Source organism: Mastacembelus armatus, chromosome 22 (genome assembly GCF_900324485.2).
Source record: "Mastacembelus armatus chromosome 22, fMasArm1.2, whole genome shotgun sequence".
Classification (NCBI taxonomy): Eukaryota; Metazoa; Chordata; class Actinopteri; order Synbranchiformes; family Mastacembelidae; genus Mastacembelus; species Mastacembelus armatus.
Window position 1 is genome coordinate 18,011,216 of NC_046654.1, and position 27,040 is coordinate 18,038,255.

General features: G+C 37.6%; 3 protein-coding genes across 4 annotated transcripts in view; all 3 read left to right on the top strand.

Moving 5' to 3' along the window:
- The window catches only part of kif6 (kinesin family member 6), a 46,916-nt gene extending 30,702 nt beyond the window's left edge, over nucleotides 1-16,214 (top strand). The window contains exons 14-23 of one of the 2 annotated variants that reach the window (XM_026303252.1): nucleotides 5,736-5,838; nucleotides 6,207-6,262; nucleotides 9,988-10,038; nucleotides 10,733-10,820; nucleotides 10,950-11,085; nucleotides 12,117-12,205; nucleotides 13,695-13,766; nucleotides 13,898-14,002; nucleotides 14,685-14,800; nucleotides 15,693-16,214. In XM_026303252.1, coding sequence (XP_026159037.1) covers nucleotides 5,736-5,838; nucleotides 6,207-6,262; nucleotides 9,988-10,038; nucleotides 10,733-10,820; nucleotides 10,950-11,085; nucleotides 12,117-12,205; nucleotides 13,695-13,766; nucleotides 13,898-14,002; nucleotides 14,685-14,800; nucleotides 15,693-15,709 — 833 coding nt within the window. In that variant the 3' untranslated portion in view covers nucleotides 15,710-16,214. The remainder of the gene's footprint in view (nucleotides 1-5,735; nucleotides 5,839-6,206; nucleotides 6,263-9,987; nucleotides 10,039-10,732; nucleotides 10,821-10,949; nucleotides 11,086-12,116; nucleotides 12,206-13,694; nucleotides 13,767-13,897; nucleotides 14,003-14,684; nucleotides 14,801-15,692) is intronic. The other variant, XM_026303261.1, reaches the window with a different exon arrangement.
- A 3,683-nt stretch (nucleotides 16,215-19,897) lies between these two features.
- LOC113130439 (potassium channel subfamily K member 16-like) lies at nucleotides 19,898-21,961 on the top strand. Its single transcript, XM_026307088.1, has 5 exons — nucleotides 19,898-20,110; nucleotides 20,619-20,733; nucleotides 20,816-20,982; nucleotides 21,429-21,597; nucleotides 21,786-21,961. The coding sequence occupies exons 1-5, from the start codon at nucleotides 19,898-19,900 to the stop codon at nucleotides 21,959-21,961; spliced, it is 840 nt and encodes a 279-aa protein (XP_026162873.1).
- A 1,078-nt stretch (nucleotides 21,962-23,039) lies between these two features.
- LOC113130434 (potassium channel subfamily K member 17-like) lies at nucleotides 23,040-25,173 on the top strand. Its single transcript, XM_026307076.1, has 5 exons — nucleotides 23,040-23,255; nucleotides 24,125-24,239; nucleotides 24,344-24,510; nucleotides 24,640-24,808; nucleotides 24,923-25,173. The coding sequence occupies exons 1-5, from the start codon at nucleotides 23,040-23,042 to the stop codon at nucleotides 25,171-25,173; spliced, it is 918 nt and encodes a 305-aa protein (XP_026162861.1).
- Nucleotides 25,174-27,040: the final 1,867 nt, after the last annotated feature.

The window sequence follows — 27,040 nt, forward strand, 5'->3', positions numbered from 1 at the left end:
TGGATAAAGTAGTGGATAAATTAAATTAAATTTTCCCAGATGTTGAATTCATTAAACATGAAAGTCTTTCTGGCTGGAAGAAGCATGGCATTTGTGATAAATTAGGTGTTAAGAATACAGACAGGTGATGTTTCTCAATTGGTATGTGGGCAGCTTGTTGTGGTCATACTGATTTTCGGTCCGTCTGTTGAGGCCGCCTGCGTGTATGACAAATCCTTGATTTCTGGATTTTATGGCATGGCAAAGAGTCTGGTGTGCTAGAACTGCCTGCACTGGCTTATTTCTAAACAATGTCATCAGTGGGATTTGATGTATTTGGAGGTGACTCAACTTGCCTCATGCAGTCATGTCAGCAGACAGCATTAGACAGTTTGGTATATTAAAGCTGTAATTTATGGCTGATGAAAAGCTGATGAGTTTAAAGCCTATAATACATATTGAAATTTGAGGCAAAGAGCAGGGGCCAAGAATGATGAAAAAACAAAAGATACTCTTCAGACCTGACCACAATAAAAAAATCCTGGATTTACAAAATATGAGAAATGTCATCTCCACATGAACTGTACTCATTAAGTAATGTAACTTATTTAAATAAAAACTAAACAATGTTCCTTTTTGGCAAAATACACATATGAACATTTAATGTGATTTTGGATTCTCAGCCTACTTTAACTTTTTTTCTTTTTAATTAATCTGTAGGATAACAAGAATGTGGAGGTTGCTGAAAATCAAGCCAATCATACTTAGAGATATACTCCCAAGCCAGCAGTAGCATTTACTTAGCTTTTGCTGTTTAATTCACGTTAAATGGAGCCTTAAGTGTGGTGATAAACCTGAGCCCTCATAAGAAGCCTGGTCATAGCTGTCAGACACAGGAGTGTGAGCCAGCAACAAATCAAACTGAGGCTTCACTCCTGTCTGGGCTAACCACAGCTGCTTCATCCTGTCTGACATTTTTATGCAATGGTGCCGAGTGTAGTAATAGGGCCAACAAAGTGATAATCGCAAACAGGGACCGTGAAAGATGATTATATTAAAAAACAAACACAAGTTGGAATTTAGTCCAGTCACAATCATTTGTGGGCCAGTGAGGAGTTCTGTGATGGATGGCTATAAAGTTCTGTTTTGTAAAATCACTGATCAAAGACTCACCATATGTATTAGTTTCCCAGAATGGCAGTGATCTTATAAGGAGAAAATATGATCATCTGGGTCTTCTCACCAGGGGATTGGTTTTTACTTGGCCCTACAGCTAATTTTTTATTCTACATTTTTTCTCTGGTTTTATGGGACACAACAACCTCCATGACTTCCTCTTCCATTTGACCTGTGTCTGTCTGGCATCTGTTGCTTTAGAACCACAAACACTAAAAGCTAAGGCAGTGGTGATGAATATTTGATTTGAATATTTTATTATATATGGCAATTGTACTCACATACATCTAGATTGCATGTAAACATTCTTTAGTTTAGCACTGCAATATAATATACACTCTTAAAAGGCAGTTTACCTTGTATATATTATGTTTCCTGGTTATTTAGTGTAAAAAATGATAATAAACATCTAGTGGTCCTCATAACTAGAAAGAAAAATGCCTAATTAACCTACAGTGTTTGAATTGGTTCAGTTTCTTGAATACACATAGCTCTACTAAAAATCAACTTGACTTGGTGAAGTCAAGTCTACACCTTGATCTACAGACCCTGTTTTGTGGACCTCACTCATTTACTGTATGCAGTATGTGTGGGCAAGGAGAATCAAGAGAGATTTGTGTGAAACAGATGTCAGGCTTCAAGTTTGACCAGATTTTTACAGTTGTTTCAAAAAGTACCAAGCAGACTGGTACTGTAATGGAACTTCTTCCACTAGCTTCTGTTTAAGATTAAACACTCTTCTATTCATAGTAACACTTGAAAGAATGCCAGTATACCATGCTTACATATCCTGACTCATAAATCATTCAGAAGTGCTTACATGTGCCATGTCTCGTCTTTTTTCCCTCATGCAAGCATGTAACACACTGTTAACATTAGGTTGTTGGGGCTGATTAAGTGTAAATACGTGGGGCAAAGATTGCTACATGGAAGAATTCCCCAAATAAGACAGTGACAAACACTATGTAATTACAAGTGGATTGATTTTTTTATTTTACTCCTCAGCTTCTTTAGAAAAAATGTAACAATCAGTAATTTCAACATTGCATTGGAGTCATGAACAAAAATAGTGTTAACAGATGACATCACTCTTAAGCCAGACTATACAATGACTAAAATAGGTACTTTTGCCAAGAATGTTGTTCCAATATATTATTGTCCAATTTGTTTTGGAAAAGTTGTTACCCCCTCAAAAATTACAGATTTTATAGTCCCCTGCTAGTAGTTACATGTCCTCTCTGGAATGTTCATCTACTTTTCCCACACTTCATGAGATAGTTCAGCCTCACTCTGCTCTGTTTGAAACCAACGCTGTGAGCAGAATGCACTTCCAGCTCCATCAGCTGTTAACCAGCAGGGAAAGCTTGATATTGTCCAGAGAGGTTCTGTACTCTTGGAAGCTTTTAAGGACAGTTAGAACAGTTCCAGGAGGATCAGCAAAGACACTTCCTAGACTAAAGTGTTTCTGACTTAAATAATGTGAATTATGGAGCACACCTGGTGTCAGGGATTTTTTAAAAGCACCACTTAGTACTGTAGTGTCAAAAGAGAGGCCATTACATGCAGTTGCATATTGAATTTCTCTCAAATAGACTGAGCGTGCAAAATATTAGAATGTACCATTGAAACGGTTGTTTTATAAAGTACACTGTATTATATATAATATGTTTCACATCTGGAGTGCTGATTTTCCACAAGCCACATGGAGACTCGTAACCAAAGTACAGCATGTGTGCATTAGATCATTGTTCTTTACTCTGTCCTAATTTAAAACAAATGCACTTATCAGTTCCTCGTTATCAATGGGTCACTAAGTGTTTACGTATGTTTTAATTTTGGTTTAATCTGAGGCTTTTGCTGCTGTGGCCAACAGACTCCATGGTTACAGTAAGAGTAATTGAATATTAACTGTAAATGTGATGATGACCTTTCCATGGGAACCATTCATGCTGATTGAATGGTGTATAATTGACTCTCCTCTTTCCATAATACATCCATTAACTATACCCGTTTGTAATAAGCAGCCTATTCCTAACCAGGGTCACAGGGATCTGCTGGAGCCTATCCCAGCTCTCTTTGGGTGAAAGGCAGGGGTCCACCCTGGACAGGTCACCAGTCCATCACAGGGCCACATAGAGACAAACAACCTCACACACTCAACACTCACTCCTATGGGCAATTTAGAGTCACCAATCAAGCAAAAGCAGTGGGAGAACAAGCAAACTCCACATAGAAAGGTCCCTAACACAACACAACATAACACAACATAAAAAAAATGCATTTGGCATTTGGGAGTCTTGTGTTTTATTTGTGATGACTATTTTTTGGAAGCAGTTGGCACACATCACATAAACAAATTGCACAAAAATTTACTTTGGGCATGAGAGTTTCCCTGAGGTAAATTAATTGTTTATTTCACTGGTTTATATTTACAGTGTCTTCTTCCTGTGTTTTTAAGATTGTCTTATAGTGTAAAAAGACAGCTAATGGATAGAAAGAAGTTTGTTTTGTAATTCAGGCTGGTCATGATCTTACTTACTTACTGGGGATGACAGGAGACATGAGACTTACAGAGTGAGTTAGGCCTTAATGTAAATATAATGAGACAGTGATGGTTCTACCAGCCCCTCACACATTTTTGAGATCTTTGCAGAAACTGAGACAGTATGGACACCTCGATAAGTGTAGTAGTACTGTACCGTGTAGGAAGCCACAGTAGGAGCATGCAGTGTACCCAAATATATTGCTAAAACAAATTGCAACTTCTGCAAACAGCTAACAGTTGGTATTATACATTTTTCTTATGCTAATAAATTGATGGAACAGGATGGCCATAGTTCAGTTTGCTGGTATTTCACTTCAAATTGTGTTCTAAATAGCAACAATAGTCAAGAAACATTCCTACCTTTTAAACCTCCATGGTTTGTCAAGACTTGAATCAGAAAAGAAGAATTAGGAAAATTCCATGTGATCTCATTATCCCACAAATTATGTTAGTACGATATAATATGTTGTCATATTCTTAGATATTCCTGGAATGTTGCAAGTACTGAATGTAGTGCATTTCCCTGAAGAAACCCCCAAAGTGATTTGTTGAGGTTGGCTCGTATAACATTTGCCTGTGAGATGCCTGCTGGTTTCAATCAGACCCTTCCAAAAATAAAGAAACAACATTCCTAACTGTCCAACAATTAATCTCACATGAGTTACTGTCCTGTGTATGTCTACTTAGTACAGCTTTGCCACAAAAGTTCACTCAATTCAACAAGGGTGGTATTTCTTACATATCTTTCTGAGGTTTTGGGTTTTCTACAGCACAGAAAATCTTTCCAAATGAGGCTGGTTTTCTATTTTATTTTAAGATTAGATAATTCACAACCCAGTGCAATCTTGGGGAAAACTTCTTAATGCAAAATGCAAAACCTGTTTGCTTTCTTATGTTCACTTGTTTTATTGATATTGTGTCCTGTTGAGACAGAGCTACATTGATGTCTTGTACATCCAGTTGTGTAAAATGCATTGTACGATGACAGTGGCAAGTCAAAAATATGTTGGTTTTTTTTGTACATGAATAGTGACCACCAAGACCACAAACTGAGGCAACGTGCAGCAGTTCTGCATCACTAACTGAAAATGTGATTCAGTGTGTGCATATATTAGTAGAAATAAAGAGACCTATCTCATAGCAAATATTTTGACATGTAATAGCGTGGAAAGTAGCTTATTACCAACTACCTTAATTTTATAGTAGATGAGCCTGTTCCAAGGCACAGGTATTGTGTCATCAGGCTTATTAATATACACTTAATATACTACCATAGATATAAATGTTACTGGTTTAACCGTAGCCTTTCCTGCTATAATGTCATAAATGCATGCTGTGAAACAGGTCTATATTGATGTGTTATAAATTTAGCAGTATGAAGCGTTACAGTACAGTGTTATTGTACCTTGCAAAGCATGCAAACGTCTTCACAAAACACTGTGTATTCTGTGTGAACTTTTGTGTTTTGGTTGATGTCATTAAAGCAGATGCATTATCGCCTTAATAAAAATGCTCATTAAGTAATAATACGAGCCTTTAAAAAATTCAACACTCAGCATGATATTATGATGATGTAGTTTGTGTTTCCATGTGGCCGCTTGCCAGAGTTAGGTGCAGGCCACCCACGATTTAATGCTGACATTCAGAATTGCTGTTTGTGTTTGTCTTTATATTCTTTTTAAAACTTGAATGGCAGGCTAATAGGATGTTGGGTTGTGGAATTAGTAATAAGTGGGAGGTCCACTATATCATTGAGGCTTTAGCTTGCATCTGGCTGCCAGATTTGAGTGGATTACCTGTGGATGTGGGAACATATACAGCTCAGGTCTCGCCTCTGTTCGCTGTGCACAGCAGGATCTAATGCACTTTTTTATAGTTAGTAGATTTATTTCAGTGGAATGACAAGCATGCAGTCTTGTTAGGATGGTAGTTTGTATGATGGACTTGATCTAGCAAATGTTTTTTAGTGTTGCTACTGATTATTGGTATTATTAGGATACAGCATATGTCTCAGTGCTGGGTTATTTTCTCTCAGGTCCACAGCTGTCTATGGGAAAGCAAGAGGCATTTGAAACATTCATAAGGGACCATGAGGACTATCTGACCATTGAAGACAACAAGAATCTGCTCAAACAGAGGTCAGTAACCAGTAGGACAAGTTTTTAGACAGTGATGACATTACCCAAGATTAAGTCTTGTTCTTCATTGAAGCAATGTTAGTGCAGTGTCACGCTATATATGGTATTTCTTTTTAGCTCTCACTCACTATTCTCTCATACATGTATATCACAGGATTTGAAAATGTATTGATTACTTCAAGTTTGGTCAAACAACAGTGGTTAGCTATTTACATAATATGCCGACATAGATGCAATACATCCTTTTATGTAATTTTTTTTTCAAATTATTTTTACTTAAAACATGTTTTTGCATTGTGTATTGTTTTACCATATTCCATTTATCAAAATATTTTGGTATCAAAATGCATTAACAATCTTTTGAACAGGACAACTGAAGCAAAAAGACTTGGGGAGCAACTGAATGAAGCTAAAAACAAAATCAGTAAGTTGCCTCAGCAGATGGAAGTTTCATTGTAATCATCATTATCCTAATTGAAAACAAATATTGTGGCAATAGGTGTACAGAACACTTGTAATTTCTCTTAATTTCCCAGAAGTCACCAGCCCACCTGGCTGGAACACGTTAATGAACAGATCACTGGCAGGTTTCTGTTTTCCTGGATTTTAGAAATGTCATTCAGCACATTCCTTCAGTTTTCCAGGACTGAGAGGCTTTCCAATTTCCACCCACATTCCAACTTGTACTTTTTACTAGCCTGTCTCAAGCTGTTTTGTTTTTTGTAAGCACACCCCTCTGTTCTTCTGGGTAATGTCCTTGACAGGTAGCCTTACTATGCCAAAATGAGCCATGGCATAGATTCAATAGCTTCAGTCAATGTGGAATGATTCCAGAGTTTATGGCTTTTGGCTGAAATTTCTCTGGTGTGGCATTTTATGTGCATACTTCTTTGTACTACTGTCTGTTTTGATACCATGGTTAGTCCATCAGTTGTTAGTTTATTATTTAGTATATCATCATCATAAGTAGAAATGAGTCCATGCTGTTAAAGTGACTTTATTTAATAGTGTGTCATAATCAGCTTTTTTTCAAAGGGACTATGAAAAGACTACTACTACTAGACAAGCAACATCACCAGTGGCAATAAGTTGCAATTATTTCACTGTGTCGTGGTTGAATTTTCCAACAAACTCAAAGCACTTTGAACATGTTATTTGAGGATGATCTGGTTTGCATTTATTATTGCAAGCTAGATTTATGAATTTCCCTGAACTGTGTGTGTTTGTGGTTAATTTTACATACCCTTGAAATGAATATGTTTACCTCATACCAGTGCCTGGCATTAACACAGATCACGTTTGGTGGAATGTTAGCATTTGCCTTTTACCCCCATATTTGCCAGCATGCACCTTAATTTTATTCTTCAGGATTCAATCTGTGAGGTGCTGACACAGCATGGTGTCATACCTCACACTAAATCATCTATGACAGCATGCAGAATGTGTTCTGTAGACAACATCACTGTGGACACAGTGTGGAGTAACTCAACTTTGACTAACACCGTTTTATTGATGAGACTTAGTAACCAAACTCCTCGGCTTGTTCCAGTTTGGAAAAATACCACAAAAAACATATTGATGCTGTCAAATATTATTACATTGTTAGATGCTTTGAGCTGCATTCTTCCTAGATGAGAGACACTGTTTTTAGTGGAAGGTGGTTGCCTCTTCTGGCTGGAAAGAAGTATAGCTCAGTGTGTTTCCTTGCCATCCTGGAAGCCCTGCTTGGAAATTTTACACTATCTGTGTCTTGTGGATAATGTAGAAACTGGAAACAGTTAGTGTAATATCGACAAAGCTATATAGCGTCAGTAGCAGGGGAGAAAGGGAAAGGCAGTAGCCCATGGGGACACCAGTGTCTAAACATTTCTCTGGTTTACAGTATTGTTCTTGGCCACAACATATGCCTTTGGAATCCAGTCCCTCTGGAGGACCAAATGTTTCAAACCCTTAGGTCCAAAAAGAGCAAGCATATATATTTATTTGGAGGGATCAGTGATGCACAGCTTCTGGAGCATGACAGGCTTAGGGCATGATGAGCAGCATTTTTTGATTTCTCTGCCAGATGTATAAGGATTTATGCAGTACAGTCCTAGATGTATCATACGGTATCTGCTTTGATATCCCACTTTCATCTGCTAATCGTTGCTGAAGTGACCCAAAGACCCAAGGATTTTGAGATAGATTGCAAAGAAATTGTACTGGAACGGAACCTAAACTATATGTTATTACTAAGATTAGTGTTTGAAGGCACTTGAGTAATATTGCAGGTAGGATGTAACTTCATTTCTGCGCTGGATGCAGTCTGTGTTAATTACATTAACAGCCACTAGATTTAACATGACTGTTGATTTAATGACTTACTTGCAATATTACCAGCTGTTCATTGGCCTGGTTTAGCTTATGGTCTTAGACAGCAATGTCTTAGAATAGAGCTGTCCAAAAAAAGCACATGATGAATGCTTTAAATTCAGTATTATCAAACTTTTATATGCTTTCTTTTCTATATTTTGAAATGTAACGTTTATTATTTAAATTATTTTTGTAAAATGTAATATTTTTGTCCAGGATTAGTTTGCACATTTAACAATGAATTCACTCTTCATATACAGTTGAATCCTTACCCACTCAGACATTGAGAAGCTGGATAGCATGTATGATGCTTGGGTCCTAAACTCACTGTGGTACTTTCGTGGCAAAGCACATCTAACCTCGAGACCACAAAAATCACCAAATATTTATTGAGGCCTGTAGCTTGAAACTGGTTCTTAAAGACTACGGCATGTCTCCTGATGATGGGGGGGAAACCCTGCATAGTTTGGAAGTGTCTGTGGTGTTGAGCTAGCAATCCTCTTGTCCTGGAGTGTACTAACCATGGCTACAAGCACAATTATAATGTAGCATGCATGCAAATTAATCATTGTGAGCTTTCCTTGTCAGTGAGGGTCAGAAAGACTGTGAACTGTCTTGACTAAGCAATCTGACTCATCACTGGCATATGGGTTTGAAATCAATTTATTTATTAATTAAGAGTTTATTCTCACTTTCTAATATTTAAGATAATTTTTATAACAGAGGGCATCTGCCTTATAATTGTTACAGTACAACACTATAGTATGTTGGCATAAAGGGCATCAGTTTATTTTACCATGAACCTTACAAATGTATATTGTCATAATGTGTAACTGCTTGGTTGTGCTTGTGTTTCATTTATTATTTTTCAAATCATTAATTCCTGACTAAACCTGAAGTCTGGAATAATACTTTTGATATACTATATTAATACCCGGATTCCTTTAAGACTCAAAGTCACTTTAGAAGGACACAAGTTTGTCTAAAATGCTTTATTTGTCTTCTTCTTCTCTTTGGCAAAGCAAAAGCTCTAATCCAACTATTCAGTGGAACTGTTATGTAATAAGGTAGCTCCCCACACCACGTTGTTTTGCAAACCATTAGATTTTTTATTTCTGGACCTCAGCTTTTAGAATGGTGACAAGATCGTATTACAGAAAGCACTACACATCACCACCATATAAAACCTGATGGATTATAATCAGAATTTACCATACAAGAGACTTCCAGTGTCTCTTATCTTTTAGTCTGCCTCCTAATAATTCTGGTCATTCATATCATATTCATATTACACATCATTTGGTGTAAATAGAAATGGACTTAAAATGGGTTAAACTGTACAAGATGTTTTAGTCCATTTTCTTTTATGTTAAAGACAGTTACCATTGACAAATACGTGTTTAACTTTCAAGTTTCAATATTGTATCAGGTTAAAAAATCCAGAAACAGTGTCTGGGTCTGTATTTGCCAATAGACTACTGACATATCGAGGATGTTCTCATCTTCTCACTGGTCAGATGGGACCAGTGCCACCCACTACAGGATAAGCAGTATTGATGCTGAATGAATGAAGTATAAGTTCGACAGGAGGCATGAACATTTTACTAAGTGCCTGCAGTAATAATGATGCTGCCGGTGTATGTTTGTCATACATAAAGTTCTAAATAGGAGCAAACTGAAGGCTTGTTTTTTGCTACAGATTTGGTCATGGTATTGATGGATAATATAATAATAGATTGTCTTTGTATATCTTTACGAAGCATTTTTAAAACTACAAGATGAATCTCTCTTCCTCAGGTGAGTTGAAAAAGCAGTTAGAGATGCGGAGAAGACAAAGGGCAGCTCATGGTAAGCTCAAGCAATCAGTAGAGGCTCCCACAGTAAATGCTTTAAGCATGTGTCTACAAAAGAGCTCTATAATACCATTCTCCATCTACCAACAACAGCTAAAAAACGCATGGGTGCTTAAATCAATTAAGTCATCCTATGTAAAATCTCCATATATTGCACTTTTGTGTTTTAGAGTGCTCAGAATAATTGGTAACCTAGGTTTACACCCTGACTTAAAATTCAGACATTGAGCTCCTCAGAGATGAGTTGAAAGAGTGAATGAACAGAACTGTCAGTTAGCTGTCACTTTTTTGATGTTGAATTACTTTCAGAACTAGGCGATAAATACTGTGGGTACTCATTGATTTACTTTTTTTTTACTGTTTTTATCAGTAACATAAATTCTTTGATGAGGGAATCTGATTGTAAAGCACACAAACATCTACCTCCCACTCAAGCGCTAAGAGCTTTACTTGTTATTTTGAGTCAAGGATCAGAGAACACTACATAGCAGACTGACTTGTGTCATGCAGGGCCAGTATTTAATATGTTATTTTTGAAGGAAATGTAGAAACATAGCGCTGATATACTGGCTTCTGAATTTGAAAGAAAAGAAATGAAAACATTATGAATATACAGTATTGGTGGTTTTATCTACAGTCTGTCTACAGTACATTTTTATCTGCCCCTTGCCTGCCCAATGCTACTGTAGGTGTAATAATAAATCACACAGAATTTGAGGAGGAGGTGGATCCAGTGGAAGAAAACCTATGCAAACACATTGAGCAAGAAAAAAAGACGTGAGTGAAAAGTGCATTTTTAATGTATTAACATCAAAAAAATTCATAGTTTCTCCCAAGACTGTTCAGATTAATTAGAAATAGCAGATTCTATGTAATGATTTTGGTTCTTCTAACATGTTCCATCAGTTACAAGAGCACCATTGGATGTCTGAAAGCACTGAAAACAGAGATTGAGCACCTGCAGCTGTTGATGGAGAAGACAAAGGTCAAACTCCAGAAGGACTTCCATAAGTGGTGGAACCAAGAGGCTTCTAGTATGCAGGTGACTGGCCTTACCTTGCTCTTCTATATAACAGCACCACATAAACCTCCACTGACATGATGCAATAGCCAGACTAGCACTTCAAAGATACTGTATGTTTCTAACATTAGATAAAAATGCTTGTGTGTTTTTTTTTCTTCTTTTCTTCCCTTTGGTATGTTTTCTGAATAGTGGCCTCTTTGGACATGTTAGTGTGTGCTTCGACATCATCCTCAGTGGGCCCTGGTGGCAAGATACTCTATACACACTACCAGTCAAACGTTTGGACACACTTTCCCATTGAATTAAAGTATAATTAAGTAAATGTCTCCAAACCTTTGACTGGTAGTGTATAGGCAAATACACAGAAGCACATTTAGAATTACACAGTCTCAACAAGGATGTGAATCACTGTTTATTTCAAGCTTAAATAATAATTTTGTGTTTGTGCCTAAATACTGAGACTGGTACAGTATAGTAGAAGGTATTTTTTGCAAAAGCTTGAAGAAAAAGATCCGTCAATTGAGAAATTATAACTGACTTAAATAGAAATAAGTCTCCCCCACGCTGTGTTTGGCCTCGATGGCTGTTGTGCACATTTTGTAACCAACCACAAAGAAGATGTTAAGCAGTAACATCTGACTAGCAGACACTGCTGACTCCTACTCTTCCGTTTTGATCTTATGAATGGAGAACAATATCTCACTCACAGCTGAGCTTGTTTCTTGGTTCAGGAATTTATCACTGACTGACAAAGAGGAAGTCTGACAGACGGTCCTTACATGTGTTTTGGTCTTCCAAACAGAAAGCAGGCCATTTTCCTTGCCAGTGCATTTTAAACAGGTTCAGCTATTTATTGTTCTGTTTTTGGAAAACAGCACATGTAGTTGATTAAATTTTGAACAAGAGATATGATGGAGCTGGAGGACACAAAGTAGATCCTCTTTTCCTTCTAACTCTAAGTTGTGTATGGACTAATGGTGTCATTAGCATTGTTTTTCTCAAACATGCATCTGAAACTTTTCATAATTTTTTTTATTGATTGTGACTAGAACACTGAGTCAGAGGCCACAGCCAGATGTCACACAGGGTCACTGAGTGGAACCTTGCAGTCATCTTCACCTCGTACTGCAGGATTTGGGTAATACACTCTTTCTGTTTGGTGTAAAAGCTGACAGACTGATTTTAGTCTGTTCTTTCATCCTTTCAAAAATTTACATTAGATGAAAGTGTAAACAATTAGTTTGAGATATAGTGGTCATTCCATTAAATATTCATTTGAATTTCTACTGAGCCAGGCCAATTGGTTCCATACAGAAAAAGTTAAACTGACTAATTGCCCTTCAGTATTTGTTTCATGATACAAATATTGAACAAATGTTCAAATGTAATATCAGCTGGTTTTTTCACTTCTCCAACCATGTGATATTTGATGTATGATGTAGTTGACATCCCATATCTGCCATGACAAAGGCTTTTATCACACATTATGATCACAATACTTATCCAGGTTGCGTAGATGCTGGCCATCTTCACTTTGATGCTACATCATAATGCCTGTGGTTCTTGAGGAGTCTGGAAAGGCATTGAATACAATTTTCACAAACAAGGCCTTAGACACTTAAAAGATATTTAAGTGTAAAATTTTATTGACAAAATTTGTAAATATTTTCTCTTGCCTGCTGTAGGCAGTAATGTTCAATAGGAAATATTTTTTTAGCTGGTTGCAGGCTGTCAGGAGCCGTTATATACCTATTAACTAGAAGTGGATTGTTGTGACAGTGGATTTGTCATACTGTAGGGTATTTAGTCTTTTTCTGTGTCGTCACAGTCAGCACATCAGTCCTGTAGCAAATAATGTCACTACTACTCCAACTAGGAATATAGTTATCTGCAAATAGGTAGTATTGAAACGGTTGTTTTAAATTCTTATATTACCATTGTGAACCATGCAGAAATCCTGGAGGATGGATGGATTGGAAATGGTTTTGACTATTTACCAGTTTTAACTATTTATTGTATTTATTGTAGCTGTTCAATAAATGTATTGTGTTTCATTCAAATTGAATTGAACTGAATTGAACTGAATTTGTTTATTTAGTTCATGTCATTTCATTAATATAAACATAACATAGTACTTCTGTTTTCATTTTACCCACAAAATACAAACGCCATACAATCCAGCTTTCAATGGTCATGATTGAAAAGAGAACAGGAAGAAGATTAATGTTATATAACCTACCCCTATTCTTAGATACCAAACAAACACAAAAAAAATAATGTCAGTAATCAACAATCAACAACCAAACCTGAGCCCAATCCCACCCAATCACCATACATATAAAAAGCATATCCAGTATTCATTACTTTGCTCCATAAACAGAAACACACATCTGTTGTGATGTGGCGCGTGCAAATACAGGTTTAAAATAATATTGCTTTCCATTGCACTATACTTCCTCTGATACCAAACTGAACAACTCTTGCACACCTTCAGGTAGAATTTTATAATTTTATTTTGTTTTATTTAAATACTGTATGATGTGTGATGATACTGTGAAACAAGCACAAATGACCTTCTGTGGGAATATGCTATAAAAGTCTTTATTAAACATTTTCATTTTGTGCAGTACTGTGAGAGACCACCCAGCAGGCCCAGACCCCAGTCCAGCCTTCTCCACCTCTTCTGTTCAAGAGCTTAGGTCAGCCTAGCATCACTATATTTTCATTTTCTTTCCTAAAGGAAATAAAAGACTAGCACCAGGTTATATTCATGTCAAACTTTGTACCCATCATCGTAAAATTGTAACTATTGCATTTCTGTGGATTTCAGGAGTTTCATCCCCACAAGTGTACCTCCACTGACAACTGTCCCAGCATGGCCTGAAAAGCCCCTGGATGGGAGTGTGGCTGGTGTCAGTCCTTCTCTTGAGTGGAGGTACATGTAGGGCAGGCCAGGCATCTGGAATTAATGAGTGGCTTTAAAACTAGTACTTTTTATTATATCATAGCACCTACATTTTTCACATTTTCATCTTTCTAGGCCTTTCCTCCATTCATTCATTAAAGCACATTCAACATGTTGAGGAAAAGTGTGTGATTGAGATTTGCAGATCTGGTGAAATTATATAATGATGAAGAGGTTAAATGACCTCTGTAATTTCACCATACTATCCACAAAATTACATTTTGATTTACAGTAGCCAAATGCAAATAGTACAGTAGCGTATTCCATATGTTTGCTGTTGTCCTTAAATCTATACAGCCTGGACTTGTAGATTTCACAGCTGTGCTGTTTTTTTTTTTTCACTTATGAAGGTGGCGATATAGTAAACTTTTATTTCTTTGTGGAGTAATGTCTCCAAACTTTATTAACAAATCAAAGACCTGGAATCTCACTTGCTGAAACGACTCTTTTACAACCACAGTAAAACATTCAGTGCATTACTAATAAATGTGTTTGTTCAACGGTCTGCCAACCATGTACAGCACAAAAATACTATTGTTTTATACAGAAGCTCTATCAATGACTAGCCTGTAAAGGTTTAAGCTTATTTCCTTTTAGGTTTTCAAACAATAACAGGAACTGACTATGTTAATTAAGCATTTTTACATTTCAGGGCTCTTTCTACCACCAAGCTCATATCCTCCTCAATCCCACTGACTGGAGACCAGAAGGCCGATGCTGACATCCTGGCCTTTGTTAACGCCAGACAAAACCTCTTCAATAGGACGGGTAATACGCACATACACACACACACACACATAACTAGAAAATAATGCACACATGAACTTTTTACTGTATGCATTTCACATTCAACACTGGCCTCTGGTGGTGTTATACCTTACAATACACCACACTGCAAAGTTTATATGAGCATGAAATTCTTGTTTCGAACCTAATTATTTAATTTTTGTACACTGAATTATATATATCCCATAAATTAGGGGAAAGATATAACACTATAAACTAATAGTTCTAAGCTGAAAATCAGTTCATATTCACATTTATTTTATCTGACTTGACTAGTAATAATTCTGACAGTGTTCTTAACACAAACCGTTCTCACAAAGCAACCTCACCCCTTTTAACAGCATCACTTTCTCCTGCTCTGCAACTACTCTTCTTCTGTCGCTTCTCCTTCAACCCTTGTGTAGCTGTTTACTTTGGCAGACAGTAAAGTAGTTGACTTGGCTTTGCCCCATGATATCCACAATGGCTGAGGTCATATAAATATGTGAACAGACAGGATTATGGCAAAATGAACAGGGACACCAGTCAGGCTATATAACTTTCTTTCTTTCTTTCTTTCTTTCACCTAGCCATGGAAGATTCCTTTCATTCCTCTACCTTTTAGCACTAATAAGCTGCAAAGAGCCAGTCTCCTCGTTTGTTTGGTAACCCCTGTATGGTGCTCTCCCCCTCAGAACAGCTTTTCCCTCACTAGTACATGCTGAATACATGAGTTCAGAATGAAGACTTTTATTAGTTGAAGACACAGCTTAAATTTCACTGCAGCAGTATTTTAGGAGCTGTTACTCTGAAACTGTCTTCCTTTTTTCCTCACACACTTTGAACTGGATGACTAATCAGGGTTATGTTTTTATTATTTATCTTTATATTTCAGGCCCACCTCGGCAGTGATATGACGTTCTGAGGAAGCATGCAGGGCCTGAAGTTATCATTGTTTGACTGTTTGTGCAACCTCCACATCTGTGAGAAAGTGATCCAGTAAATCTAAAACATACCCAGCTTCTCATAAAAAAGACTCTTCTGCCAAACACACACCACACATCCTGTCTCATTCTCACATGCATACACATATTTGTTGACCTCCTGGAGATAATGCCTGTGATATATTGGGCAGCAGTATAAATCACAGCCTGTACAGGCCGTTTGATCTGAATAAATATTGTCTCAAGATATCAGAGGAAGGAGCAACAATAGGAAACCAGTGGGCTCCAGAATGTGGTTAAGGATCTAATGAATCATAGTTTGTTTAAATCATCAAATGGGGTTTTAACATGTAGAATGACAAATGCATTTCATTTTTTTTATGGTTTTTCCATGTTCTAAAGGCAAAACATTTTGTAATTAGATGTATTTAATATATTGAATGTACAATAGATGAGATGTCCTGTTAAAATGCAGTATTTCACTTTGGATACAATATTGAAGAGAAAATATCTAGATATTAAAATGTAAAGGTAATAAAATATCAAGGGTGAAAGGAACTGTTAGATTTCATAATTTGTTTGAATGAAATACTTTGTTTTTTGTGGTTATTAGTCTTTTTTTAATGAATTACATATCCTGTCCCCCTGTGTGTTTGGCCTGTACACTGTAGAAAGCTGTTGCCATGTGACACATCCTACACATTTTTACCACAAGTATACTGGTATACAGGAAATCCCCAGTAGTTACATTTTAACAGCTGAAATGAGTAATTGGCGATGTCTATAAGATATCCCAGAAAATGTTAGGTACTAGTTATTAGATTATATAAGAAGTCTGCTGTGCTAATGGATCATCTGGTTCATAAGAAATATCCATCATGTTCACTATTATTCAGGGACACATGGAGATAAAACACTATCCCAGCATGCACTGGGCGGAAGTCAGGGAAACACCCTACAGAGGCCACCAATCTGTTCAGAGCTTTCTTAAAATACAATATTTGAATTTCAAATTGGGTTATGACATTCCCGTACATAGAGTATTGATTACTGAGTATTGAATTAGATAATCATTTACTGATGTCCACAGTCAACTTCGGTAATATTGTAGATTATGACTAGCCTGTAAAAAGCCTTAAGTATAACAATTTATTTTTATGTCATTTTTACTCCATACCTAGACACAGGTTACTGTAAGTGACATGAATAACACATGATCATTCCATTGGTCGATGAGTTTCATCCCACTCTCCCAGTCCTCCTGATATTCACTTTGTCATTGTCAACTGGTAAAGGAAATCTTCCCATCCAGTCACCTCAGATCCATTATTAAATACCTGTCCAACCAAGGACAACCTATCAACACTGGAACAACCGGTTTGCATGGTTTTGCGTAATTTGTTTGACAGATGATAAGCAGCTGCACAATTTGAATCCAGAGTTGTGCCAGAGAAAGAGCCTACTTCTTATTCATGTTCTTTCCCTCAGTCACATCAGTGACTTTGTTCATAGCTATAAACAGCAGCAATGTCTAAGTTAGTGCATAACGTCAAAATTATATAATAAATTACTTAGTTTACAGAGACCTTATATGTACTGTTCTCTACCTGCTCAACCCATCAGCAGAGACACAACAAAAGCTGTTGAACACAACAAAGCATCTTGCAAATATAAAATTGTTGTACCATTGACAATACAAATAACATTTCACAATATGTACTGTGACATGTAATCATTACAGAAGTTCACCTTGTTATGTTGTTACCTGTTTGGAAAGTCCTTTTCTGGCAGCAAGCGGTGACACCAATTTACCAAAACAGGGCTGAACATTTTCACTATACAGTGGCTGTAGCTGCTGGCATCTACTCTAATGTCAGTGGTTTTCTCCAACACAGTGGAGGGCAGCCACGTCAATTCTACTCCCTACCAAGTTGATTATAGTGTTGACAGTGCTGTAGCCTCACTGCATGAAACTATTGACACTGTGGCCCCTCTGAAAAAGAAGTTAGTAATTCCATGGTACAGTTTAAACATCTGCACCTTAAAGCAGGCATCGCAAAGGCTGGAAAAGAATTGGTGTTCCATAAACTTAGAAGAATTTTATCTAGCCTGGAAAAACAGTCTACTAACATATAAAAAAGCTCTCCGTAAAGCCAGAACTGCATACTATTCATCACTAATAGAGGAAAATAAGAACAATCCCAGGTTTCTTTTCAGCACTGTAGCCAGGCTGACAAGAAGTCACAGCTCTGTTGAGCCCAGTGTTCCCTTAGCTCTCAGCAGTGATGAATTTATGAGTTTCTTTACAAATAAAATCACAACTATTAGAGATGATCATCATCACAGATTAAGCTTTTACTAGAACAGCTCTTGAATAATCTGTAAGACCTCAGTTATGTTTAGACTGCTTCTCTCCCATAGATCTCTCTGAATTTACATCAGTAGTTGCTTCATCTAAATCATCAACATGTTTCTTAGACCACATCCCGACTAGACTGCTCAAATCTTATCTCTAGTAACAGGCTATGTACATCAGGCTTTTAAGACTGCAGTAATCAAACCACTACTCAAAAAGCCTAGTCTTGATCCAAGCTACCCTTTATTTCTAAAATCCTAGAAAAAGCTGTTGCTAAGCAGCTATCAGACCACTTACACAGGAATGAACTATTTGAAGATTTCCAATCATGATTTAGAGCACATCATAGTACAGAAACAGCACTGTTAAAAGTCATCAATGAGCTTCTCTTAGCCTCAGACAATGGACTTGTTTCTATACTTGTCCTCTTAGATCTTGGCGCTTGGTGCTCCATTTCCAGGGGGTGGGTGGACGCAGAATAAACCAGAGAAATGAAGCACATGATGCGTGCAGTAGAGTAGAGACAATAGTGAATGACTGCTCTCATTTTTGTTATAAAAACATGAGAATACACACTGTTATCACCAGTTCTGTGCATATTTTTGATTTTGAGGGCCGGAGGAGGAAGACTCTCTGTGGCAGGGGTTTGTACTGTGATTTACACTATACAAATAAATTGAATTGAACTGAATGAATTAAATTATATCCTTTTACACATATAAACACAAAAGCTATAGAACTCCATTAAACTCTCTTAAAATTTTCATGTCTTTGTTTATGGCCCACAATCAACTGGTGCTCTTCACATCTTTCCAAATTGTCTTCTCCATCCTGTCCATCTGCCCATAAACATGCCTGACTCGTGATTGTGGTGTAAAAGGATTGTTGACAATTGCACTAGCAGACTTCTCTGAGTTAGGAGAGTAAAGCTTTTAAACTGATAACATTTTAAAATGTCTGTAGGCTGCTTAATTAAATGTATTTCCCCTGATGTCCGTCACAGATCATTGTTATGTTAACAGCAATTTCTACAAAGTAGCCTATGTTAGTTCCTGAATCCAATTATTTTTTGTTGGACTACATTTTGTTCTGGTTTCTAATTCAACAAATAAAATTAGTCCCCAGAATCCTATTGACTGAGCATCAGCACTCCATAAGTTCGGGTGCTTAAACAACCAGTGGCAATCAGGTAAAATATTAACTTTTGTTCTGCTGACAAGATGCTGCCACCACTTCCTTATTAGTGGAAACAGTTGTGTGTGTGTGTGTGTGTGTGTGTGTGTGTGTGTGTGTGTGTGTGTGTGTGTGTGTGTGTGTGTGTGTGTGCGTGCGTGCGTGCGTGCATGCGTGCATGTGTCCAGATGTCACACTAATGGAGAAGAGGAGTTTGATCGTTACCCAGGCAACCCATAAATTAATGTCCAGCATTCAGGGTACTCTGACCAATCAGAATGAGAGCATTGAAGGGAGATGTTTACCTACCCAGTTAGACCTGTCACCCCGAGATACAGCTTTACCAAAAATCAACCTTTCTCAATGCTGCTGTCATCTGAAATTGGCTTAAATAGTTACTCTAATATCCCTTTTTTTAATATAGTTTTGTCTCACTTATTATAATTTCTGATTCCTTCTTTGGAAATGGAATGTCACAAGCTGCAGTGATGGACGTTTTCTGTGAGGAACCACAGGAGATATGTGTATTCCATCCAGACTTTGACTGTTGGTTCTTTCTGAAGTGATTAACGTCTTTTGTGAGTTTGAGCATTAGTGTATGTCCTTTCTGGTGCTGTGAGGAGGTTAATGGCGAGGTTCCAGTTCATCCCGGTCAAAAGAAGCTGGACAGCACTTCTGGCTGTGGCCCATTTCACATACCTGCTGGTTGGGGCCACAATTTTCCAGATACTGGAGCGAGAGGCTGAGAGAAATAACCGCAACCACTTCCAACTGGAGAAGTTGAATTTCTTGGCTAATTATACCTGCCTCGATGGACCAGCCTTGGAGAAGTTTGTTAAGGTTTCACATCAATGTCTTCACAGTTATCTTACGAATTTATGTTTAATAGTTGCCTTGAAGCGTTTGAGCAGATAATTCATATTTTTGTAAGACAAATCTAGATATTATATTTGTCTGCTTCATTTCATATTCAAAATGGTAACAAATGTTAAAACACATGGTGGGTGTTTATCAGTGTAGTAATGGTTGTATTCAAGTGTGCAAATGTACAAATATGTTTTAAATCATTGTGTAAACATGATGATGAGAAAAGGCTATCGAATAACTGAGAAAAGATCAATTTTATGATTGGTTTAGGTACACAGGAATTAATGACATTACAACAGTCTGGCCTAATTAATCATTAAGTATGTCATGGTCCAAAATATTTACAATACTAATGTGTTACAGTTAGCACTAGTGAGGCCAACATGGCAATTTCTTTTTTTACGCTGGCAAATGTGTGTGTGTGTGTGTGTGTGTGTGTGTGTGTGTGTGTGTGTGTGTGTGCGCGTGCGCAAATGCATAGGTGATTTTGGATGCCTGGGAAAATGGAGTGAATCCCTCAGGCAACTCAACGAACCCTAGCAACTGGGATTTCAGTAGCTCCTTCTTTTTTGCAGGCACAGTAGTCACAACTATAGGTGAGCTTGTATACATATATATAATATGAACCATGGCTTATTCAGGTGCCTTGCTCTTCTAACAACATAATATGTTTCACAGGTTATGGCAACCTTTCCCCCAGCACTGCATCTGGTCAGGTGTTCTGTGTGTTTTATGCACTCTGTGGGATCCCTCTAAATCTGGCCTTCCTCAATCAGTTAGGGAAGTGTCTCACCAACCACCTGGGTCGACTGGAGAGGGGTGTGGTCTCGGTTCTACCATACAAGGTACAGTATACCCCGCATTAACCAGACCAGAAATTAAATTATTATTAATATTAAAACAAGTTATCTAGATATCTTCTTTTTGTTTTTTCCTTTTTCCTCTTTCCTTCTATCTTTAAACTAAAGATATCTGTTCTATAATACATGTACATATATATATATATATATATGTATATGTATAATGTACATTTACTAAATATTTTATTTGACTCATTTCCTTGTTCTGTCTTCTGCTGTTCTCCTATGGACTAACCCCTTTCTAGGGTTACATATATTTGCATGTTTCACATGCACTATTATCATTTTCAATTCAATTGGTCACATTGGTAAAGATCCAGATTGTTTTTATTAAGAAGTAAAAACTGATAAAACCAATGCTCTCTTGCCATGTCCAAGTAAAGCCTATGAATGTAACCTTAATGTATGTTTGACCTGTGTTTGTTCCTTAGCAAACAGTCAAGGCTCTGGCAGCGAGTTCGTTCTTCATCACTGGCAGCATGCTGTTTTTGGTCATCCCTCCTTTGCTGTTCAGTTATGTGGAAGGCTGGACATTTGGTGAGGGCTTCTATTTTGCCTTCATTACCCTCAGCACGATTGGTTTTGGAGATTATGTGGTGGGTGAGTAGAACAAACAAGCACTGATGTAATAGAAGGATCCCAGCAGTCACCTCAATATGATGACTATTTTGTAATTTGTGCATGTTATTTTGCTATGAAATGCAGTAGAGCATTTGTATGCCTGTCACAATTAAAAATGAATGAGCATCATTTAACAAATTCTAACAAGTTAATGTTGATTCTTGTAGGGGCTGATCCAGCAAAGGAGTATATCTCTCTGTACCGTAGTCTTGCAGGCATATGGATCATTTTTGCCTTGGCTTGGCTTGCTCTTGTCCTCAACATGGGAGCTAGAGTAATGGAGCATGTGGTAGTTCTGACTCACCCAGGCTTTAACAAACAGCAGGAAGAAGAGGAAGTGTGATCGAGTGAAGCAGAAGACACATCAAAGATCTGGACATCTAGTATTCACTAGGCAGGAAATATTGTGTGATTATTTCTATAGTACTTACTAATATAGACAGTCCAACAAGAAAAAAAGATGTAGCAGCTATGTATCCATTAGCAAATATCATATTTGTCTATTTGTTCTGTGATGCTTATGCTGGAGAAACATCATAGGTTTTCGTTCTACCTCGATTAAGAAGTCAGTGCACTACATCCAGCTTAATGTTTCCTTATGAAAGATGTGGCGTTTTGGACTTGAATGTACTCATTATAAGGCATCATTGTTATGAGAATGTTTTACAAGAGGATTTTGTAAAGAATGAGTTATTTCTCTACTTGTCATATGTGCGTTGTATGTTGTATATTCTTGTGAGTCCACATCTGTGTTTGTGTATGGATGGAAAACTCCAGTGAACTGAGCATTGAATTGAGGGCTATCTTAAACAAACACATTAATCTGGATTAATGGATTTTTTTTGTCACGCTCTTTTAGTGTGTTCACAAAAACCGGCTAGAACTTAGCAACAGCTGTCACTTTCTGTCTTACAGTCAGTATGAGAACAGTTTTCAGAAAAAAATCAAACACAAACATAACTGAAACAGAAATAATGTCTTATGGGTAATGGGGATTATTCTGGTTTGTGGACCAGATGACTCCAGTAGTTATTTTTTTAGTCTGTATTCTTTTCATCATATCTTTTGTCCCATACTGTCTCATTATGTCTATATTCTATGTAGAACCAGAAAATAATGTTCACCGAAGGCCATGACCTAATAGACAGTGGTTCATTTTGAGAAGAAAGTCTTCAATTTGGCCATACCTATAGCCCTTGCCTACAGCCCAACCTCTTCTCTCCCTCTTCTCAATTTGCTCTGCTAGATTTGCATGACAAGGCCACTGAAGTCATTGAAACAGCAGTCCAGGAGGTTCATTTGCCTGCAATGCATGGAAAGACGAGAAGCCAAACAGGCAAACTCTTACCTGTCACTCTCCCTGGCTGCAGAGATTGAGACACTGAACTTTCCTGGGATTCAAAGTTTGACCTGGAGCCAAGATGGGAATAAAAGAAATGTTGAATTTGGCCCGGGTGCCCTCCATCCTCATGCTCGGGGGGGTATACATGGCCTACGTGCTGATCGGCGGGGTGGTTTTCTGGAAACTGGAAGGAGATCTCAGACAAAAGGACATCAATATTTTTCTGTCGAATAAACAAAACCTGCTCAGGACATACACTTGTCTGAACCAAGACGGCCTGGAGGCAGTGGCTCAGGTGAGACACAGAATCATGGGACATAAAATAAGTAGGTTTCTAAACTACATTTCCATATTCCTTTTTCACCTTTTCCCCCAGGGTATAAAGGCAATATAGAAAATGTTTTAAGACTGATAGCACAGTTACAGGTGTCAACACAACCAATGACATTAACATGCAAATATGAGGGGAGCACTTTACAGATGTGGGCTTTACCTGAGACCTCTGTATTTGCACAGTGTTATATGTTATATATCTGAATGACGAAAGCCCACCATCATGAAATAGACGTCACCACATCAAGAGATTATTGGTACTGCACCTTAGTTTTCCTATTGTGTGACGCATTAGAGTACAAAGAGTTTTGTTTTGAACCCCTGGCTGTTGCTTATGAGCAAAGATGCAGCTTCCTCCATGCAAATAACAGCCTTTCAGCACCTCCACATTCTGCTTTGCCTGTTTTTTGCCTCAACTTGATTTGCACAAGGAAGATTTGCACTCTTCTTGAAAACTGAGAAACTTGGAACAAAACCTTGGAAGTAAATTCTACAAAAAATATATTATTTCCAGAATAAAAGATTTAAGGTGCCAGCCTGGGAGGTGTGCAAAAGCAAACTAGTGTCGTTGGTATTGCATGTCATAAATGAAACATGTCACAAATTCACACACAACTACAAGCTGTCTGGGGATCGGGGGTGGGCTTGGGGCTCATAAGGTTGGATTCTGCATCTTTCTCCTTTTACACATTGCACCTTTAAAGTGTGCAGATTTCCATGCATGTGTGTCAAAAAACTGACCAAAGTCCATGGAAGGTGACACTGTCTCATTTGAGTTTCAAAATGTTTAGTTAGCAGAAGCCACCAAGAGGCTTTTAATTTGTTTTTCAGGTTGTTCAGGATGCCTCAAAAGTGGGTATAAGTTTGAAGAACAACTACACTGTGGACGGCTTCTGGAAATTCACCAGCTCAGCTGTGTTTGCAGCAACTGTGGTCACAACTATAGGTTAGACATCAACACATTTTAAATGTTTTAAATGATGTACTCTTTAACCTTCAGAGCACACTTCTTTTTCCTGTCCACCACAGTCACAGCTTATGCTTTTGCAGGTTATGGGAACATGAGTCCCAGCACGTCAGCTGGACAGATCTTCTGTGTGTTTTTTGCACTATTTGGCATCCCGCTCAACATGGTGGTGCTCAGCAGGGTTGGTAAATACATGCTTGTTATAGAGAGGAACATCTCTGATTTCCTGGAAGGGAAGACCGGGCGAAGGGTGAGGAAATCCTTAATCTCCTAATCTTATATCAGAGTATGTCCAGTAGAACTCTAGTTTGTTGGTTTTTACATTCAAATGGGGAAGATTAGTCTGACTGAAATGCGCTCCGTTTCCACCTCACTGCAGAAGTGTACCCGCTTTTTTGTCCACCTGGTATCTTACCTGTCTGGAATGGCCCTCTTCTTCATTATCCCTATGATCGTGTTCGAACAGCAGGAGGGGTGGACCTATGCCCAGGCTATCTACTTCTGTTTTATCACCCTCAGCACCATCGGCTTTGGAGATTTTGTAGCAGGTGTGTTACAGTATTTGCTTGTTAAGAAACAACACACTGCAGCTCTGATTATTGTGTGTAAAAATCATCACCACTACCTTTGGAATTTTGCATTAAATGAACCTCTCTTTGCAGACAACAATCCAAACAAGGACTATCCAGACTGGTACAGCTTGCTCATGGCCTCATGGATCTTCTTTGGCTTGGCCTGGCTGGCCCTCCTTATCAACCATTCTATCGATATCTTGGAACGGCTCAATGCCCACTTCAAACAAGGATGGTGTAGACAAAAGCAGGAGGGAGAGTCTGGCAATGCAGAGGGTGACAATCCGGACACACAGGTAGAGGAGGAAGATGAGATCAAGAAGTCTCCAATAACTCAATAATCTGCAAAATAAGGTGAAATTTTTAGTAAGTGGGCCTAGATACAGAATTATCTGCCTGTATCTCAGGACCCGAGAAACAGGTAGAACTCATGGAATATGGCCAGGCTGTGGCAGGCTGCGTGTGTTATAAGACTGTTAAATGTTGAGCATCTGTGGTGATGTGACTGTGCTATGGCTGGACAGTTATGATCCCTCTATTCTTAAAAATGCAGCTGTTGACTCATTTTTGTTGAGTCATGTTGGCAACATCCACCTGCTGTTTTAGGTTGTTAGCTGTTAGTTTCCAAACTGTAAACAAATGACTTAATTAAACTTAGATTAAAACTTAGATTAAACTCGTCGGAACCAAACTAGAACAACACCTGCTTTTCACCATGCACTGTATATGTCTGTAGGTTAGTGGTCAGATTGGTGGCTTGACATTTTTAAATAGAATTTCATTCTAATTAAAGGTAGTATTGACTAACACCAGTTGCTGATCACTATAGAAGCTGCAATACTAATATGCTACTAAAATGGTAACAACTACACCTACATAAACGAAATAGTGGAAGCTTTTCCTGCTTTGAATGAGCTGAAAACTAAGAGTCTAACAAAGTGGACAGGAAACAGAGAAATCCATGTACTTAGATTCATTCATTAGTTTCATTTATTCTCTTCTTTTGTTTTCATCTAACAAATGTTCAAACACTGTTAGAAGGAAAACAAAGCAATCAATATTAATATTTAGTTTGCTTACATTTTAGAATTATTTATTTATTTATGTATGTCCTAATAGAGGATAGATCATGTACCACCTGTCTGTGCTGAGATTAGCTTCATATCCAGTAGGTGGTGTTGCTGTACCAGCACTAGTGAAAATAACTGCTCAACCAAGGGCAATGCTGCAAATACATTATTTTATTGAATAGTGTTATAATCATACAACCTAACTACTGTATATTAATTACATAACCTCACAATCAATGTAATCCTTACACTTTACAATGCAAAATAAAATATTAAAAATTTGAATACAGGAATAATGATAGAACAATTAAAATTATTTCTGTATGATGTCATTTCTTGTCATTAAATAAACATGCACAGTGCTAATTTCATTATGTGTTTGTTTCAGCTGTCTAGCTTTTTTGACAATGACCCACACTAGAATAACCCAATACAGGAGATTGTAGCATTTCTTGGATTGATGAAGGACAAATGAAGGGAGAGTGACAGGAATCTTACCACTGTACAACAACACACCACATACCTGTTCATGTCATGGTTCAATGAGGACCAAAAATGCGTGAGAAGACCAGTGCCTCTTATTTGCTCCTGTTTAATCAACCAGTTGTCTGGCCCGCATGCTGTCCACAGTGGACTGAAACTGAGGATTTTAGCCCCATCATTGTCATTATCAACATCATTAAAGATGTAGGTACAATCAAACTGCAGACATGTTACACTACTGTGTACTTTAGACTACATAAATTGCTGGTTGCTGTTTTGTTACGATTCAATGTAAGTCTTAGAGGACAACCTTGTGCTAACAGTCTCTGAAGGGTTCCCATAATGAAGATAAGATAAGATAAGATAAGATAATTCTTTATTGACCCCACAGTGGGGAAATTCGATTGTTACCACAGCTACAGGACAACAGTAAGGTGCAAAGAATGAAAAATAAAAAGTGTGCAGAATGTGTGCAGAGATTAAAAAATGTTTACAAGCTTACAAATATGAATATTATACATAATATGTTTAAAATAAAATAAACTACACAAGATAAGCTAACATGTGCACAGTTGAGTTTGTTAGATTGATTGGTTGTATAATCTAACAGCGGTGGGAATGAAAGACCTGCGGTACTGCTCCTTCCTACATGGAG

Coding starts and splice junctions, on each gene's coding strand:
- LOC113130439 (XM_026307088.1), top strand. CDS start 19,898: ATGGCGAGGTTCCAGTTCATCCCGGTCAAAAGAAGCTGGACAGCACTT. Junction 20,734..20,815: donor CACAGTAGTCACAACTATAG/GTGAGCTTGTAT, acceptor TATGTTTCACAG/GTTATGGCAACCTTTCCCCC. Junction 20,983..21,428: donor TCTCGGTTCTACCATACAAG/GTACAGTATACC, acceptor TTTGTTCCTTAG/CAAACAGTCAAGGCTCTGGC.
- LOC113130434 (XM_026307076.1), top strand. CDS start 23,040: ATGGGAATAAAAGAAATGTTGAATTTGGCCCGGGTGCCCTCCATCCTC. Junction 23,256..24,124: donor GCCTGGAGGCAGTGGCTCAG/GTGAGACACAGA, acceptor TTTGTTTTTCAG/GTTGTTCAGGATGCCTCAAA. Junction 24,240..24,343: donor AACTGTGGTCACAACTATAG/GTTAGACATCAA, acceptor ATGCTTTTGCAG/GTTATGGGAACATGAGTCCC.